Genomic DNA, 18,612 nt, shown 5'->3' with positions numbered 1-18,612 from the left:
TTTGAATTTAGAGAATATGAGGGACCATTATGGGGCAAAACAAAAGGTGATCGATGAGTATTTTTTGTGTTTCTTTTCATGAAAACACTGCATAATTGTTACAATTTTGAGCAATGAACAGTTATATATACCTAAAAAATAGGGCATAACTGTTATATTTTATCATGATTGTAACACTTGTTGTGTACTTTCCATAGAAAAACAACATCAAATTGCGCATAGAAAATATAGCATATATATTAATCTTGTAATGTTTTTCATTGCATGTACTGTATTCGATCTGTTTCATTTAGAGTGGTGTTTTTTCATGGCAATAAAGAAATAGAAAGTCATGCGCAAAAGCAGCCGTTGTTCAACGTTTCGGTCTTGGGGCAGCGAACTTCAAGTTTCACTAATTGAAGTTTAACCATATTTTATATGATTCTTCATCGTTTATTTATTTTTATTTCCTCGAGTTCTTCTTAGACACAACACAGTGTGTTTTTCAGTAAAGTGTGCACTTACTCCTAAAATTTATATACTGTTATATATTTGTGTAGTTTTCATTGTCTTATCTCTGATGCTTAGTGCTTCGACAGCATTAATTGTCAAATTAATCCAATTCCATCAAGACATGTGAGTTAAGCCAAACTTTGCTTTTAAAAAGAAACGTTGCCCGCTAAAGTTATTGGAGAATAGTTAAAAGTTAAAGTTGTAATATACTATTTATCTTATAATGAGTTTGGCATCTATCAACTCCAAAAGCTAGCATAGAATATACCATAACTCCTTCACTTCTACACACTATTTTGACTATGTTACTAATAAGTGTGAAATCTTCAACAAAACACTTAAACATTTTAATTATATAATATTAGTGCCAAATCTTTAATGCAAACCCTCGTGCCTAAATTTGAACTTTAAGTTAAGCTCTTGTAGGTGATTTGTTTACATATAGGATCAACAATATAAATGCAAAAAAAAAATCTTTAATTTATATTTGAGTATAATTTAACTTTAAAGTTAGTTTGTAAGGGTAAATTTTTTTAACACACACGTAATATTTATATTGATCATATAAATAGTTAATGTTGCATTTCCTGCAAAGTGAGAATTCAATCTAATAAATAAAATCCAAAGCTGTAATTAGACTCAAAGTGAAAACATTATTTATAAAAAAACTTTATGAACGTAAATTTTATTATAAACTTCACTAATATTTCTTTTTGTTAAAAATCATAGTTTTGTATTTTATTTTCTAAAATTTTCCTCTAGCTTTAAAAAATCAAATATAATGTTAATTTCTATATAATTTGAGTTGCATACCTATTTTAACGTAAAGACATGAGCTTTTCCAACACTTCCTTTCGTTTTATGATGTATGATTTTACCATTATTTAATAATTGAATTCTATCTTTTAATAGGTTTAAAATTATTAAATCTTTTTTCTTTTTTAAAAAATCTCTGTTTTGAACTACTTTTAAAAGTTTTATTCAGCATATTTCTTTATTTTTTTTCTCAATCAATTATCAAACATTTATATTCTCTCTTTGATTTTCTTTTATAAATTTACACTTTCCCTCTGAACTTTTACTTGTATTTTTTCATATATTTATTTAATCAATTTAAAATTTTCCATTATTTTAGATTTTAATGTTTACTTGAAATAAGTTACTCCCGTAATGTTTACTTTAAAATTGTTATTAAAAATAAGATTGAATTCAAACTTAAATACGTTTAGTAATTTTACAATTTTTAGGTTTAAATTTTTTTCCAAGTCGTTTTTTAAATGAATATAACGTGTTAGATCATGGAAATTAAAAAAAAAATGTTTTGTTCATTCCTTTTTAAAATAAATTAAACCAAACACTACCTATACTAAGTTGACTTGTGTTCATGGGAATCTTCCTTTTAAGACGTGGGAGCATAATTATAGAGACGACAACATATGCATAGAGAGATTTGAAGGGGCACCTTGCGACCAGCACAATGGAAGCTGCTTTATTTTCTGTATGTTACGTCACTTTCTCCTTGTCTTCTGTCTTTTCCAATTTTATTAACATTTTCAGACTTACCATGTTTTTCTCAGCAAAAAGAATGATCAGACTTACCATTTTATAAATGTAAGAAGAAAAATTATGTTTGAGAAACCTAAATATAGTTAAACTTTAATTCTTTAAGTTTTATTCAATGTGCCTATGTGTAACCTAGATAGACATTGAAAGTGTTTTACTTTGTCTGCTTCTATTTTATTTTTTTTCTTGGTTCCAAGCAAAGGCTGTGATTCATGATATAGTGGTGATGGAAAAATAAAAGAAGAAATGATGATAGTGTGGTTGAGGAACACGAGAGTGGTAGTCAAGAAAAGACAGAGACCACATTCTTCCTTGCACTTTCTACAATTCCCGAGGATGTTGTACTATTCACGAGTGTCATTTGTCTCTTGAAACTTAGCACTAGGGCTCTAACTCCTACGTGTTTTGGCCACAAGCTGTTGTTCAGTCTACATGTCATGTTAGCCACCAAACTAGCTATCAAGTAATTTCCGCAACTAATTAAGCCTAACACCAAACAAGAAGGTGCTGCCAAGTTGCAAAATGCTCAAAATTCTGATTACACCAACAATAATTACTAAATAATCATCGTGTTCGCAGACTTCGAGTTTTAAGTTTGTGTATAAAAAGTCTTTGCTTTTTTCTTTACAATTCAGTTTCATAAATGATTTTTCATATCTCTCCATAACTTGTCTCTAATTCTCGAAGAAGACTTAGACACTTCATATAATATGTTCCATGTGGAAGAGTGAATACAAATTAGAAGAAATCGTGAATTTTAGACTTAGTCCTCAGTATAATTTATCCTCTCACCATATAATTTATTTGTTCTGATATCATAAGTGCATCACAAAGTTTCATGTCCATAAAAATGTTTATAAACCCATGCATATCTTAACCCATTCAAATATCTATAAAAAGTAAAATTATGATAACTCATTAAACTCATCATGTATGATTACCCAAATAATCTCTAAATAATTAGGATGGAAATACTGTTCTCTTGTATCTTTTTTATGTATAAATAAGGAAGATTTTACATTGATTATAGATAATTTAGGATATTTCATTTAATTTTATAAGATTGAGTTAGGTTTAAAGTCAAATTCTTATGATAGTATCATAGTCATTTAGGAGTATATCCTAGAAAGAATTTGTTATCCTTATTAGGTCACATTTATTGGGTCGCTATCGAACCACCTATAAATATATAGTTTCACGCACGAATTAACAGTTTCGATGGAGATGGATGTGTTAGAAATTCATATCAACTAAAAATAAAAACATTTTATAATATATAAGTGAACATAAATTTTACTTCATGAGATACTTTGTTGATTTTATAAAGTAAAGTACACTTCTTAAAAATACTCGTTAAATATGAAAAAAAAAGGATTTTGTAATCTTTAATAATGCAATAATTCCCCCATAGAAGACTTTTAGGTATGAATAATTGTAAAGGTGCTTTGCTTTTAGGTGAGTTGATGGATGTGTCTATAAGAGGGTTCGTGGACGTATATAAGGAGTAGTGTTTGATGAAAGGAAGAAAGGCAATAAAAAAAGGAAAAAGGGTTAGGAATAGAAGGAAGAGAGGATGCAATGGTGCAACAGGCGTGAAAGAAAGAAAGGTAGGACGCCGCCACACCCTTCTCCGTATGATCCGTGTCTTTTACTTTCTTGTCGCTGCTTTTATGAAAACAAGTACCTACCATGCGCAACCCAATTAACACATTTTCTTAATTCCCACTTATAAATTCTTCCCATCTAACTGCATTGCAACACTGTTTCTTCTTTACAGAGAATAAAAAATATGTGTTTCATCCATGCTCATACAATACAATCCTTAGAATGTGGATGTGCTTTTCCAGACACGACAATAACATAGGCTCAGTGAATGAGACTGCTTAAACAATTTATTATCCTTATTCCCTCCAAGAGACTCAATGTGTAATACCAAATTACCAACGTTGTCTATCAATATCAGTGGCAGAAGTTGCTTTCTCTGATTGTTGCATGCCCCGGCTAGTGGGAATCTTTCAAGTTTTCTCAACACAAATTATCATGCCATTGTTAAAATCTGTGTAAACAAGTGTTTGTTTGCTGTTATAATTTAAAACAGAGGCACTGCTACTTTTTGTTTTAGATTTATACATTGGTGTTAAATGAACTCAGTCCTTTTGAATTATATATAGTAGTGAAGGTGACAAAGAGATCTTAACTAATAAAAAGCTACCTTTCACTTTCTTCCATTATTTCATGCTTTACTTATGGGTGATCGAACGAGAAAACTGTAAAAAAAGTTATAGTGTTCTTAAACCAATTATATTATATTGGTAAAATAGAAAAGTGTTCATTTTGTCTCCTGTAGAATTAGAATGAATATAGGGAAAATAAGAAATAAAAAAAGTCCTATTTCTTCCTATTTTTATACAAAAACATCCTGACAGTTTTTTATTTTATTTTATTTTATTTTATTTTATTTTATTTTATTTTATTTTATTTTATTTTATTTTATTTTATTAGCATGAAGAGTTAAGTATAGTGAAGACCAGATGCATGGATGGACAATATTATGTGAATATCATACTAAAAGCAAGGGTTTTTTTCTCTTCTGTATCACAATAAGAGATAATGCAGACACTCCCCAGGAATCAAGTTATAATATATTTGAATAATTGATTTGCAATGAGCAATGATGCATGTGAATTGTGGGAAAATGCTCTAACTTGGTGCAATATTCCAATTGTGTACTGAGTTGATTAATCCTACAAATTCCGAAGTGAAATAAGTTGCACCCAATTCAACTTTTTTTTACTACCGAGTCATTGTTAGTAAAAGGGTATCATGGCTTATCTATAAACAACAAAACTGAGGAGAAGAAATGACAACTATGTGTCACAATTTTGCTATGTGTCACAAACAGAAAGTACAAAAAAAAATTCAACACAAAAACAAAAATGGTAAAACATGTAACCGTTAAACCAAATCAATTAAATGATCAATGCTATTTATTACTATTATTATTAATATTATTATTATTATCCCCTTTTGAGTGAACTTGTGGTCTGAACATTTTCTTTTCAAGGTGGAGAAAGCTTTTTAAACATTTAGTTTTCTTCACGCAAAAAATAAATTGATGATAGGACAGGATTTAAATTCTACCATTTATATATATATATATATATATATATATATATATATATACATGTATTCTATATAGTTTTACTCTCAACCTTTCGTACCCCCCTTCACAAAAACACTTGCGTATGTTTTTGTTAACAATTTTCCTTTTCCAATTTTTATTATATATATATATATATTTTTTTTTTTTTTTATTTTCGTTTCTTTTTCTTTCTTCTTCTTCTTCTTCAACCAAACAATGTATGTTTATAAATAATTAATAATTGTTTTGTTCATCATTCATTTATTTTCATACAGGCAGTGATTTATTGCCAACTTACTGCAATAATATGTTGCATGCAATTTTTGGGCCTTGTCTGTGGAGATAGGCCCACTATTAGTAATTGAGTCAGGGCAATTGCTTCCTGCACCCGATCAATTGTGACTGGCACCCGACACACTTTTAAAAATCCTAAAATGCCCTTGTCTTCTTCATTTACGGATAAAAATATCCGGAATTGCTAGTTGCTTACGGATAAAAATATCCGGAACTGATCGTTGCTTACGGATAAAAATATCCGGAAGCCACAGTTGTGCCTACGGATAAAAATATCCAGACCCAACTATATTCCGGATAAAAATATCCAGACCCAACTATATTCTGGATAAAAATATCCGTAAGTCAAAACAAACTTACGGATAAAAATATCCGGACCCCAAACTCCCTTATGGATAAAAATATCCGCACCTCTCAAAAGTCACTTGCGGATAAAAATATCCGCAACTCTCACTCACTTATAGATAAAAATATCCGGAAGCATGACGTACTTTCGAATCTGGTGCTCTGCCTGCGATAATGGAGGTCACGGTGGGTGCAGAAGAATGGAAAAGAACGTCGCTCACGGTGGTTGGACAACAAGCTTGCTCACGGTGGCTGCACAACACGGTGGCTTACGGTGGCTGCGGCAGGCACAATGGAATGGAAGAAGAGAAGAATAGGGTTGGTGCAGGTGATTGGGTGCATATCACAATTATATTTTTCAAAATTTCATTAAGGATATATTCGTCTTTTACTATTAAGTGATTGGGTGCCAGTTAGAATGTGTTGGGTGCAGGGAGAATGTGCCTTGAGCCAGATATGCACGGGCTAGTATTTATTGGGCTAATTTACTGTCAATATTATCTGTTGGGCTATTTTTCTTGCAAACAGGAAAAAATTACTGATACCTCCTGCTTATTTCAGCGTGAACTTTTCAGAATGTGTTTTTTTTTCATCCGGAAGAGCTCATCTCAAAATGAATAGAAGGTGCACAAAATTTATAAGATGTAGAAAGAAAAATCCCATATAGCTATGATTGTTTTGTGATCGAATTGGGCTAAACAATTTGTTAACTGAAGTTTATGTTTACCAGATAGCGAACGTATTAAAAGTAATTAATAATGAAAATACTTCTGGTTTTTAGTTTGTAGAAATACATGACCTTAAATAATAAGAAACACGTTATAAATAAAAAAGAAACCATTACATTTTAATACTTAATTCATGCACATGTACTAAGTATTTAAATTAAAGTAAACTAATTATCTTAATCATTTTTATAATTTTCAACTCTAAAATAACATACCACATTGAAACATATTAATATCTCATTTTATTTTATTTAAGTATCAAATAGTATTAAGGGTGTTATTTAATCATAATAATATATAATAAATTTAAGTATAAAATATTGATAGATATTTAAATATACTACAAATACTGTAATAATAACAAGAATAATAATAATAATAATAATAATATTAATAATAATAATAATAATAATAAATTAAGAAGATTTGAGTTAGCAGAACTAATTTAATTTTATATATGATTAAATAATTATTGATGTGTGAAAGTTAATTATTTATTAATGTTAAATATTGCTAAAGCAAATCAATCAGGAATTTAAATTTCTAACTATTATAATAATTTAAATAGTACATATTGTTAAAGCAGATCAATCATGAATTTGAACTTCAACGCTTCCTTATAGAAAACTTGCTAAAAACACTACACTAATGAAAACATTTGTAGAAGAATATATAAATAAATAAATAGAACAAAGAGAGTAACTTGAAAATTTGTCACTTTCATAAAAATAATAAGAGAATTTATTAGACTTTAAATTATCATAATTCTAAATTATTTAAATATTATTCTCTAGGTTTATAAAACCAAATTAATTTTAAAATGATTAAAATTTATTAATAAACATTGAAATAAATAATTCTAATATATACCAATGTCAATTTTTAATATGGAATAAAATATGTAAAAAAATACTTTGAGATAAGTAGAGAAAAATATGCACATCAACCAATTATTAGTCAAGACGAAAGTGAATATATTTTTCTAAGAAAAAATCTGAGTTTATTTTTTTCTGAAAAAAAAAAACATGATGACTGAGGGAATAAAAGTGACGAGAAGCTACCAAATTAAAAACTGTATGAAATAAATCAGTTAGCAAAATAGCACAAAATAACCTAATCTAAATGTCAATATGCTTGAGGTTTTATTAACTTTATATGCACTCCCTCAAAGTTTTATTTATCAGTGTGATAAAAAAATTGAACTTAATAATAATTTTTCTTTATTTTTTACATGTTAATGCAAAAATTGGTTTATCCTTCTCTTTGTTATATATATATGCAATTTCCACTTAAAAGTTGTGTGACAATCTAGCATGTGTGTTCCATGAATGTATGTGGGGCTAGACAATCATATAAATTCAAAACGACATGAAAACAAATATGCAGAAGAGCACCTTTAGCATATCATCTCCAATAAGATTCATAATTTTATCTTTAATAAGAATTTATAAATTTTTTCTGTTTTATAGAACAAGACAGTGTCATATCATCTTATTAAAAACAAAAACGTACAAGAGTTAAACGGGTTCGTCAACTTGTGCACAAATATATTTTACGTTTGTGTCTTCATCACATGTGATCATCACTATCATACTCTTAAAATAAAATCAGAGTACTGTATGTTGAAATAAACATTTTTTAAACCAAGTTGCGAATAAGTTTCAACACTAGCACCATAGTAGTTATACCTTTTTCGTTCTTTAAACAAGTTTTCAATTATAATAAATTGGGATGTGAAAATCAACCACTTTCTACATAAAAACAACTTGTTTGTACCTCTTCCATTTTGTATGTTATGCTAAAAAATGTGAATTGAGCACATTGGCTGGTTAAAATTCATCCCCGCCTTAACCATTACACTTAAAATTAATCCTTATTGGGATACCACGAAACAGAACAATTGTTAAATTTTGTTCTAGTTCAAATTGGTTTCAATCTTTTAAGTGTTTATGTGAACTAGACACGTACAAATGTTCAAAATTTCGAATAAACCAAAAAGGAAATATCGGAGCAAGAAGAGGGTTTGAGTGAGGAAGGTGTTGAAATTTGTTGGTGTTATGGTGGTGTTAAAATAGCAAGCAAATAAGTTATTAAAAATATTGAGAAATATGAGTGTAATTTTTTTTTTTGTATATTTTAATCCAGGGTTATGGTGGAGGGAAAGAGTTACCTTAGGAAATAATAAAATGACATAAGATGAATGAAGAAAGATGGAAATAGACATCTTATCTTACTACTTTGGCAACAACATAAACAAATATGCAATTCGGACATTTGTACGGAGAGAAGTTGGAAGAAGCTTCACCACCATTTTCATTCTCTTAATTATTTCTCTCTTCTTCCACTTTTACTCATTCATTATTTTGTACTTTCACTTCATTTATTATTTTGTGGGGACCTAAGTTCTTCTTCATCCCTATCACTCCAATTTAAATACTACTTTTCTTTACCCATTCGTATATATAACTTGTAGATTGAGAATTGGCCCGAGAATAACTTTTTCTACTTTATTTTAATTGGGGTTCATGTTATTTAAATAATGTCAATGTAGTTAATGAGTGGTGAGACTTGTATTAACGCTTTCTTCACAGGTACTTCTCTGAGGAGTGCCACGTCTTTTGAGTGAAGGGTTCCATGGAAGTAACTAGAAGGAAAATGGTGGCAATCCCATTGGTAAGATAAAGCTTATCCTAAGCTTATTGAATGCGTACACAAATAGTGCACATTCTTTTTTTCTCTGGGCTATGATCACAAATCATTATTAAACGGAGAAGACAAGAAAATGTGCATTATTGATGAAGAAAGTGGTCCCAGATTAGGCAATAGACATCATCCAACCACCCACCTACTTCCCCAACCCCACTCTTTTCTCAAGCTCACTCCATGGATTTCGATTATCCATAGCTAGTGATAACGGCCACAGGCGTGGATAAAGAAACCCAACCTACGCATATACTTCAGGGAAGAGGACAAAAATTACAGGGAGGACATTGCGGGGTCTACACAGAATTAAATAATAATAGTATTATAAAAAGATGCATAAATGACTCTGCTGTTATTTTTAAATTTTGCATAATAATACACAATCACAGCCGTACATCACACATGAGCTGGGCCTCTTCCAACTTAAAAGCAGAGGATAACTGAGGCCCATTACGCGACACATGCACCACCTAATAATCATAAGTTTACATCTATACATACAAAATACAAGACTTTAAATTAAAAGCAAAAAAAAAAAAAGATGAAACAGATCATTGGATGAAATGAAACCGAAAAGCCCACAAACATTGCTTGATTTTTTTTCCCCAACTTGATTGATTAAGCATGAACCGTTTGATTCAATCACTTGGACTTGAAGGGAATGGCGCGGATTACGACCTGGTGGTAGAGTGCAGCGAGAGCCGCACCGATGAATGGTCCCACCCAGAAGATCCACTGCACAAAAAGCGACAATCAATTAGCGTCGGAGATCTGACGGTCGAGATTGGTTTTCCAGAAAATTCTAAAATTTGATGCATTTAAAAGAGAGGACGAAATTAAATATCTCACGTGATCGTCCCAGCCAAGGTCTTTGTTGAAGATGATGGCGGCACCGAGACTACGAGCAGGATTGATACCAGTTCCGGTGATGGGGATGGTGGCCAAGTGAACCAAGAACACAGCGAACCCAATTGGTAAAGGTGCCAGAATCTAGTGATAAATTCAACCCACACAATAAGTCCCACCAAACTTGCGTATTTTTATTAATTAAGAGGGAGAAAGAGGAAGACGCTTACGGGGACGTGAGAGTCTCTTGCGCTACGTTTGGCATCGGTGGCTGAGAAAACGGTGTAAACAAGGACAAAGGTGCCAACAATTTCAGCACCAAGTCCGTCACCTTTTGTGTACCCAGGGGCAACAAAGTTAGCGCCACCGTTCAATGCACCGAATCTGGTTTTTCCCTCGAAACCCTTCACCACTCCAGCGCCGGCGATGGCACCCAACACTTGCATCACTATGTAGAACAACGCCCTGGTCAACGACAATTTCCTTGCCAAGAACAGCCCAAACGTAACCGCAGGGTTTATGTGACCCCCTACACCACAAACACACAAACAAGCAACGTTGTTTATCTTCCACAATTTAAAAACGAAGATATTTTTTCAGCAGTGGAGAAAAAAAAAGGAACCTGAGATTCCGGCGGTGCAGTAAACGAGGGCGAAGATCATGCCACCGAAGGCCCAAGCGATTCCTTGAATACCAACGGATTGGCACTTGGTAGGGGACCTGAGGACACCCATGACGGTTAAGACGGTGATGTAGAGAAACAGAAAAGTGGCAACAAACTCTGCTATCCCTGCTCTGTAGAACGACCATGACGTAAGCTCCGAGGGCTCAAACAGCGGCGCCGGCGGTGGCTCCTGGTAGTCCTTGCCGTCGTCTTGGCTCTGTGCCGCCGTACCAATGGGTTGTCTCTCGGCGTACTTGTTTGCTCCCAACGACACATCCTGCTCCTTCCCCTCCATGTTTTTTTCCTTCTTCTTGCCTCGGATTCCTGTGAGTTGTGAGTGAGTGAGTGTGATAGGGTAAGGAGTATGGTGCGGATTTATAATCCTAATGAGTTAGAGTTAATAGAAGTGAGGGTGAGAGTAGTGGGAGTGGGTCCCGCCAGCGTAATATGTTGAATTTTTTATTGTTTTCTTTGATAGAGACCAATGATTGATGGGGTTCGTCCTAGCTGGCGTGATTCCAACCACTCCTAGAAAGACCGACCATGTTCCGCGCAGCACTGGAACGTGGATTACTGTAGTTTTGAATAAACGGAACTGGGAAAAAAGTTAACGGAAGAAGGGTAAAACGTTTCGTTTTTGACGGAGAGAGTTGCATTGCAGGGACCCAATTCTACGTGGTCCTTCACTGCGCTTGCTCCTGGGCGGTGCTATTGTCGAGACCGGACAAGTATCACGTTGAACTCGCGCCTGCACTAGGACACGTGTCACCAACTCATGCATTGCATGGTGTATTCGAGAATTTGAAACCAACACGCAAATACTCCCCCTACTGTTGTTCGCTGCTGTTACTCCTGTCAGGTGTCTACAGTTTGTTTCTCTTTTTGTTTCAGTTTTACATTTTTAGAATTTGGCTCCATTGAACCACACGTAAACCTACATATCAAACCAACATGCAAGTAATTATACTTTTCAATTTTCATTCTTTTTTATATATATAATTTAGTGTCTCAGGTATTTTCTTCTCTCTTAAATACATACTTTTAAATACTTATTCATTTTTTTTAGTTCGAAAAAAAAAATACTATTTAAAAAATATATAGTATCATTTTAATATTTGAAAGATTATTTATATGATCTGTTTATTTCAAAGACTATTTAAGATACCCAGTATTTTAGAATAAAATTTACTGTTTATTCCTACTTTTAAAACACAAAATTGTAAGGTAATACAATTTAATATAATAGATTTAAGTTGAATATGAATTCAAGTCATTCTCTAATATATATTGATTATTGTAGAATAATAAATCTAAACCAAGAAAAAAGTACAAACAAAAATTAATGCATTTGCTAATGGCTGCAAATCCATGTCATCATTGTTTTAAAAATATTTCACTCAAAGCTGTTTATATAGTAATTACCAACGTTAATAGATGAACAAGGTTTTTCAGAAACAAAAAAAATGTAACGATAATGATGAAGAAACAAGGTTTTTGTGTCCGCTAATTATTATATACAAACATTTCTTCCTTTTGATTTATAAAACATGGTCGGCACATGGATGATGGATGTTCAATGTTCATTTATAATAAACTTATCTCACGTCCATTATTAAATGTTCATTCTACATATATATGCACTCATTTTCCTCTCTTTAATATATTTTGTTTCTTTCTGGTGGATGAGACAACGATAAAGTCTAGATATGTTAATAGGCCATGTCTTGTAACTGTGGCTTTCAATTTGTTTTGTTGGATAATAATAATAATTGCAGGTTTTCCTCTGGTAATACGTAGAGATATAGAAAGGTGGTTAAGGAAAGGAAAAATAAAGAATTTGAATATGGTTGTAGCGTTGTTATTTATACGTATTAGGTAGCTAATATGCATTAGTTTAGTGGGTTGATTAGTGTGAGTGACTTGTAAGGATAAGATTAATAAAAGGAAGGGTTGTTGATGATATTGAGTTTTGAATTGTGGGGAAAAACATTGGAATCTTTTGAAAATTGATTAGTTGGTCATTCTAGTCTGGCAAAAGGCACAAGGTTAGGACCCATGAGCTCCAGGGAGATTTTGGGTGGCAGGGTCCTACACTCTTCTTTATATCTTTTGTCTCGTGGCTTCTAATTTAGAAACACACATAAAATTTAGCTAGGCACTTCTGGACCCCTTTTACCAATTTCCATTATGCTTTCTGTTTCAGTGAGGGATCACAATTCTTTAAAAATTTTGGTTTCATATATATGTCTCTTTTGTTTTCAGAAAATTTATGTGGACAAGAAAAAAGAAGAAAAAGGAAAACCTATTCTAACATTTCATATTCCTTCTAATCAAGTAAGATGGAATATTTTTCCTTCTAAGCGATGTCGATGGAATAATTATTATAAAATATAGCAAGTAATATTTGTTGGAAAAAAACATCATTATAAAAGAGATATTGACACTCATATTGTAATTTATATTAATATGGGTGTTGATAATAATAATAATAATAACCAAATTCCTCTATATTTTTATCTCGGCAAAAACAAATAACAGAGTTATGTATAAGACACCGTTTTTCTCTATATTTATTAATAACAAAAATTATTATTATATAAATGCTAAAAATAAGTAAAAATATTTTAAATGGAGATTCTAAAAAGAATAGAGGAAGTTTTACTTAATAAAAGAAGGTCAAACACATCTCTTAAAACATAGAGAAGTCTTATTTGTTTATAGAGTGAAAGATATAAATTGAAGCAATCAATTTGATAGAACTTGATTAGTTGTCCAATTGATCAACTCCCAGAATCATTTAAGCACATGAACATGGATTTGAGAAATCGTTGAACCAATTAAATAAATAAAAACAATTGTGCATGATGATCTAGTATTGGGTGATCTTATATTCTTTTAATCATAAAGTTTGATATCATGTTACATGTCAATGTATGAGTAAGTATTTACTTGGATATTAAGAGGTATAAGTATAGTCTTTTCTTAATTTCTACATAAAAATTGTCCAGATTTAGATGTTTGTACAACAATATGAAATCTTAATGTATAAAAAAAATTAATTTATGGTATTTATAATTTTATTATTTTAGTTTATGTAATCCTGGTTGAACTAGGTTTTGTGATTTACATTGTTTAACTTAGATGGTCTATAAAATTTATAGTCTAAAATGTCTAATTAGTCTAGATTGTCTAGCAAGTATCTAGTAGGTCGTCTAATGGGTATCGTTTAGTAAACCGTTTAATTTTATGTTCGTTTTTTATTAATGTTGAAGGGACCTTGACTTTTTATATAAGAGATAAGTATGTGTCTTTATGGAGTTGAACTTTGTACTTTGTCTTTCAAAAAATAAAATTGATCCAATTTTCATATTCTTGTGAGTTTCATGAGATGTGTTGTTTATGACTTAGAGTTTTCTTGTAGGTATGTTCTTTTTTATGCTTCAAGCATGACATGCCATATTCAACATAGTATCGAAACATATTAGGATTTTTGACTATTATAGGGTTATTTTTTTGGTTTTTACCAAAATGAGGTCCGTTTAAAAAAAATTACAAATTTAGGCAAGTCGTGCCAATTTGGCACATCTTCATATGCACAAATCGTCCCAATTTGACATGACTCTGCCATGTCATACTGAAGTTGTGCCAACTTAACACGACTTCTGTCATGTTGTACTGAAGTCGTGTCAACTTGGCACGACTTCTGTCACGTCATATTTTTTTTTAATTTTATTGTTTATATATTGGGTAGTAAGTTATGTAATATTAAAAATTAATTTGATACATAATTTTCTAAAAGTGTTAAGTTTTAAAGAACAAAAAATTGAATAATCGTGTATGGATCATGTTTGATTATTAGCTGACTTGACCCATGTCGCCACTTATAATCATTACTTTTCAAGTTATTTATTTTGTTAATTCACAACCATAATTCTCTATTTATTTTCCAAATACAATAAATTTTCATTATCTATTTATTTCCAAATTCAATAACAATTTTCTTCATTTTTTAATTAATCAAATGATCAAGTTATTGTATTACATTACCGCCAAACATGATCCATACACGATTATCCAATTTTTTGTTCCTTAAAACTAACACTCTTAGAAAATTATGTATCAAATTAATTTTTAACATTACATAACTTACTACCCAATATACACAATAAAATTTTATAAAAAATTATGACGTGGCAGAAGTCGTGCCAAGTTGACACAACTTCAGTATGACATGACAGAAGTCGTGTCAAGTATGACAGGACAGAAGTCGTGCCAAGTTGGCACGACTTCAGTATGACATGATAGAGTTGTGTTTAATTGTGACGATTTGTGCATATGAAGTTGTGCCAAATTGGCACGACTTGCCTAAATTTGTAATTTTTTTTAAACGGACCCCATTTTGGTTAAAAGCAAAAATAATAACCCCATGATGGTCAAAAAGGCAACATATTAAATCTTGCTATGCTTCCATTTTGTTCTTTCTTCCCCTGTATTTTGTTATTTCCACAAAAGCATAATATTGTGTTTTTACCACCACTACATGTGAGTTACAATGATTGAGTTATCTTCTTAATGATCTTCGTGTCAAATTCGATGTTACTATGGTTCTATACTGTGATAATCAATATGATCGCAATATTTTTCATAATTTAACTTTCCATGAACATACCAAACACATAGAGATTAACCGTCATGTGGTTAACGACAAGCTCCAAGTCAATATTTTTTAGTTCCTTCCCATACAACAAACTTGCGAATGTCTTCAATGAAGTCCTTGATAATTCTTCTTTAAAAAATAATGTATCCAAGTTGAGAATAACAAGTATACATTATCCAACTCGAGGAGAGGATGTTGAATTAAATATTTGTGATTTATAGTGTCTAATCTAAATAGTATAACTTGTATAGTCTATCCTTTAAAGCGTGTTTTATCTAACAAATACCATGGTATCATTTAGTGAATAGTTTATTTTATGTTAATATTTAAGATATTTTTAACTTTATAAAACAAGTTATATTAAGAAAATAAAATTTATCCAATTTTTAAATATTTTATTGTAAGTTTTTTTTATATATACCTTAAGCATGGCATGCCATATTCAATTACCTAATACTCCTTCAATAATAATAAAATTAGCAAGCCGCAAATTAATATAATTATCAATTTAATAATAATTATAACTTTCAATGTGCTTTAACCCGGGGAAAAACAAAAGCCTGGGCGTCGTTAATTGCAAACGAAGCTAGCTAGGGATATAAATCTATAATAATAGGAAGATTAAGATTTACCATAATATATATTTGAAATTTGAAATCTTAGAAACTTCTCGTATAAAGTGGTTCTTGTGTCACTGTGTTGACAATAATTTATTGTTTTCGAAATGATGGTTTTCTGTCGTCACCACTAGCAGTCCTTCTCATTATAAGAGAAACATACCATATATTTGAATAAACGTGTGGATAAAACTTGTGATTATTTCTCTCCTCTGCGATGCATTGTTTTTTTTAATAAAATTATTCTTATCCTCAAAGTGCTACAACTAATGACACAACACCATATGTTAAATTATATAATAAATTAATCATTCGAGACCGTCTGCGAAATTAGGGCCACAGGTTTGTGTTCGTATGTCATGCCATAATTTTTTAATATGCTTAATGAAGATAAACAAAAATATTAATCGTTCTTTCTTGTTAATTACACTTTTGTTCAGGTCTATCTATTTGGAGGGAAGGATTAGGTTCCTTAATGGTGGCATAATTAATTGTTTCAATCACTGTACCTTTAAGTGAAAGCAAAAGCAAAAGTAATTCCTTGCAGTCGTCACCATATTTTTGTATATAACTATTTTCTAGTTACTTCAGCAGTATATATGCTATATTTTGCATTGGAACATTTTCCCCAAAGGACCACTTCTGCCATTATCATTTTCTACTTCATTTACCCTTTATTTGAGGAGTTAGAGAGGAAGATAACTCAATGATGGAGAAAAGGCATACAAAATTCAGCAAAAGGTACTAGAAAATCAATTAAATAAAATTGTTATAATAAAATGAAACTTTAAACAATGACATGTTAAAATTAATAGAATAAAAATATTTTGAGTTATTGTTTTTAAATTAGTGGCACCATCGGAATTGGGACGAATTTTCAGTAAGGTTGTTTGCATTACAAGAAAATCATGAAATAGAAACCAATTCATAGAAACCAAAATAATTAGTTGCAATAGTAACTAAATTAGAGACCATTTTAGAAACTAAAAAAAAAATTGGTTTCTAAATTAGTTTCTACTATTTTCTATTATTGTTAAATAGTTTCTAAATTGGTATCTAATTAGCAACCAAGGTTTTTGCTACCAAATTTAGAAACTAAATAATTAGTAGTTAAAATCTTAATTGCTAATTAGATACCAATTTAAAAATTATTTAACAATAATAAAAAATAATATAGACTAATTCTTTAAAAAATATATTTGCACTAATGTCCATTCTAAAAATGAATACACTTAATTTATAAATGTATTGATTTTATTAATTTTTTCTTGCAAAATACTTAAAATTTGCTTACTGGTAAGTATTATTTATTAAGAAATTTTGGTAAGGGTGTTGTTTTACTCAAAACTAGAGCACTAAATATACTTTATCTTAGTTTTATTTATAGATAGATATTTTTTTATATATATTTTTTTCTTATGGTGTTAAGGTTAAGGTTTACATTTTTTTTTTATATTATCTTAACAATTATTTTTATCATGATTACTTGTATTAAAATTTATTAGATTCTCTTTGAGATTTGTTCCAGATTATATATTATTTTCTATCTTGATTGTGATAAAATTCTACAAAATGAATATATTTTAATTTGTTGATATTCATATTTTGAGTGATAAGATTTATTCTAAGGTAGATTGGAATCATATCTATCATTACATTATCATTACATAATCGCTTCGTCTTCTTTAATATGTATATCAAAATCTTATCTAATACTAGATGCATATTATAGAAAAGAAAATCATAAAATATAACAAAATAATTTATATATTAATGCTAAAAAGCTAAAGTTTCTTATCGAGAATCAAATAATTTATATAACAAAATGCAATATATATATAAAAAAATACATTTATGTGATAAGTAAGCAATAAATATATTGGAAAGGTAATCACTAAACTTTTATTTTTATTTGTTTTTTTTTTCATTTAAAAGATTTGGGAATTTTCAATACCTCAAATGTAAAAATGTTGAGAGTTATAATCTTTAATAAGAGATACAAAAGAAATTTCTAGATGATATTTTTTCTACTCATTATCAATATTATTTTTTTTATTATCCTCGCTAATGTGTATACTTAATTTAAGAAGTTGGTTCTCCAAGGTTCTTAATAAAACATGAAATTATATGTGATAAAAAAAATGTGGGATGTGTATTGGAAAGTACACAACAAACGACCTTTTTTAATATTAACACTTTTAATTAAATTATCCTTTAATAATTTAATAATCAATCTTATGTTGAGATGAGTTGAATAACTACATATAGGTGTTAAATATACTTTTCTTTTTTTAATAAAACACTTTTTTGCTTCACGTCCCTAAAAAATATTTGTTAGGATTTTTATTCTCCTATTGGGCTTATTGGGCTTTTAGTTAAAGGCCCAATATAAAACAACCGGTTGACAAAACCAACAAAGTTACTATAGACGCACCTCTTGAACTTCTACCTGGTGTAATTGAAATATTTTTCTGATCTCCTAATTTTTTTTTTTTGCTTGAATTGCTACCAAATATTCATAAGTAAAGATACTCTTTGTATGCAGATAATACTTAATTATT

The 18,612-nt window shown here is 30.3% G+C and overlaps 1 protein-coding gene and 1 long non-coding RNA gene across 2 annotated transcripts; one reads left to right on the top strand and one right to left on the bottom strand.

Moving 5' to 3' along the window:
* The first annotated feature begins 3,577 nt into the window (after positions 1-3,577).
* LOC137827071 (uncharacterized) lies at positions 3,578-4,012 on the top strand. Its single transcript, XR_011083646.1, has 2 exons — positions 3,578-3,662; positions 3,833-4,012. It is a non-coding gene; the product is annotated as an uncharacterized lncRNA (long non-coding RNA).
* Positions 4,013-9,600: 5,588 nt separating this feature from the next.
* LOC137827198 (probable aquaporin PIP-type 7a) lies at positions 9,601-11,629 on the bottom strand. The gene is made up of 4 exons (XM_068633428.1): positions 10,736-11,629; positions 10,344-10,642; positions 10,117-10,257; positions 9,601-10,002 (listed from the first exon to the last, which is right to left on the bottom strand). Exons 1-4 carry the CDS (start codon positions 11,070-11,072, stop codon positions 9,910-9,912), a joined length of 870 nt encoding a protein of 289 aa, XP_068489529.1. The 5' UTR covers positions 11,073-11,629; the 3' UTR covers positions 9,601-9,909.
* Between the last annotated feature and the right edge of the window lie 6,983 nt (positions 11,630-18,612).

This window comes from Phaseolus vulgaris, chromosome 8 (genome assembly GCF_000499845.2).
Source record: "Phaseolus vulgaris cultivar G19833 chromosome 8, P. vulgaris v2.0, whole genome shotgun sequence".
Classification (NCBI taxonomy): Eukaryota; Viridiplantae; Streptophyta; class Magnoliopsida; order Fabales; family Fabaceae; genus Phaseolus; species Phaseolus vulgaris.
This window is presented reverse-complemented; position numbering and strand designations above follow the sequence as displayed.

Excerpts from the sequence above, each read along its gene's own strand:
- LOC137827198 (XM_068633428.1), bottom strand. The coding sequence starts at position 11,072 with ATGGAGGGGAAGGAGCAGGATGTGTCGTTGGGAGCAAACAAGTACGCC. Across the intron at positions 10,643-10,735 it reads CTGCACCGCCGGAATCTCAG|GGGGTCACATAAACCCTGCG; the intron begins GTTCCTTTTTTT and ends TTTGTGGTGTAG. Across the intron at positions 10,003-10,116 it reads ACCTTGGCTGGGACGATCAC|TGGATCTTCTGGGTGGGACC; the intron begins GTGAGATATTTA and ends CTTTTTGTGCAG.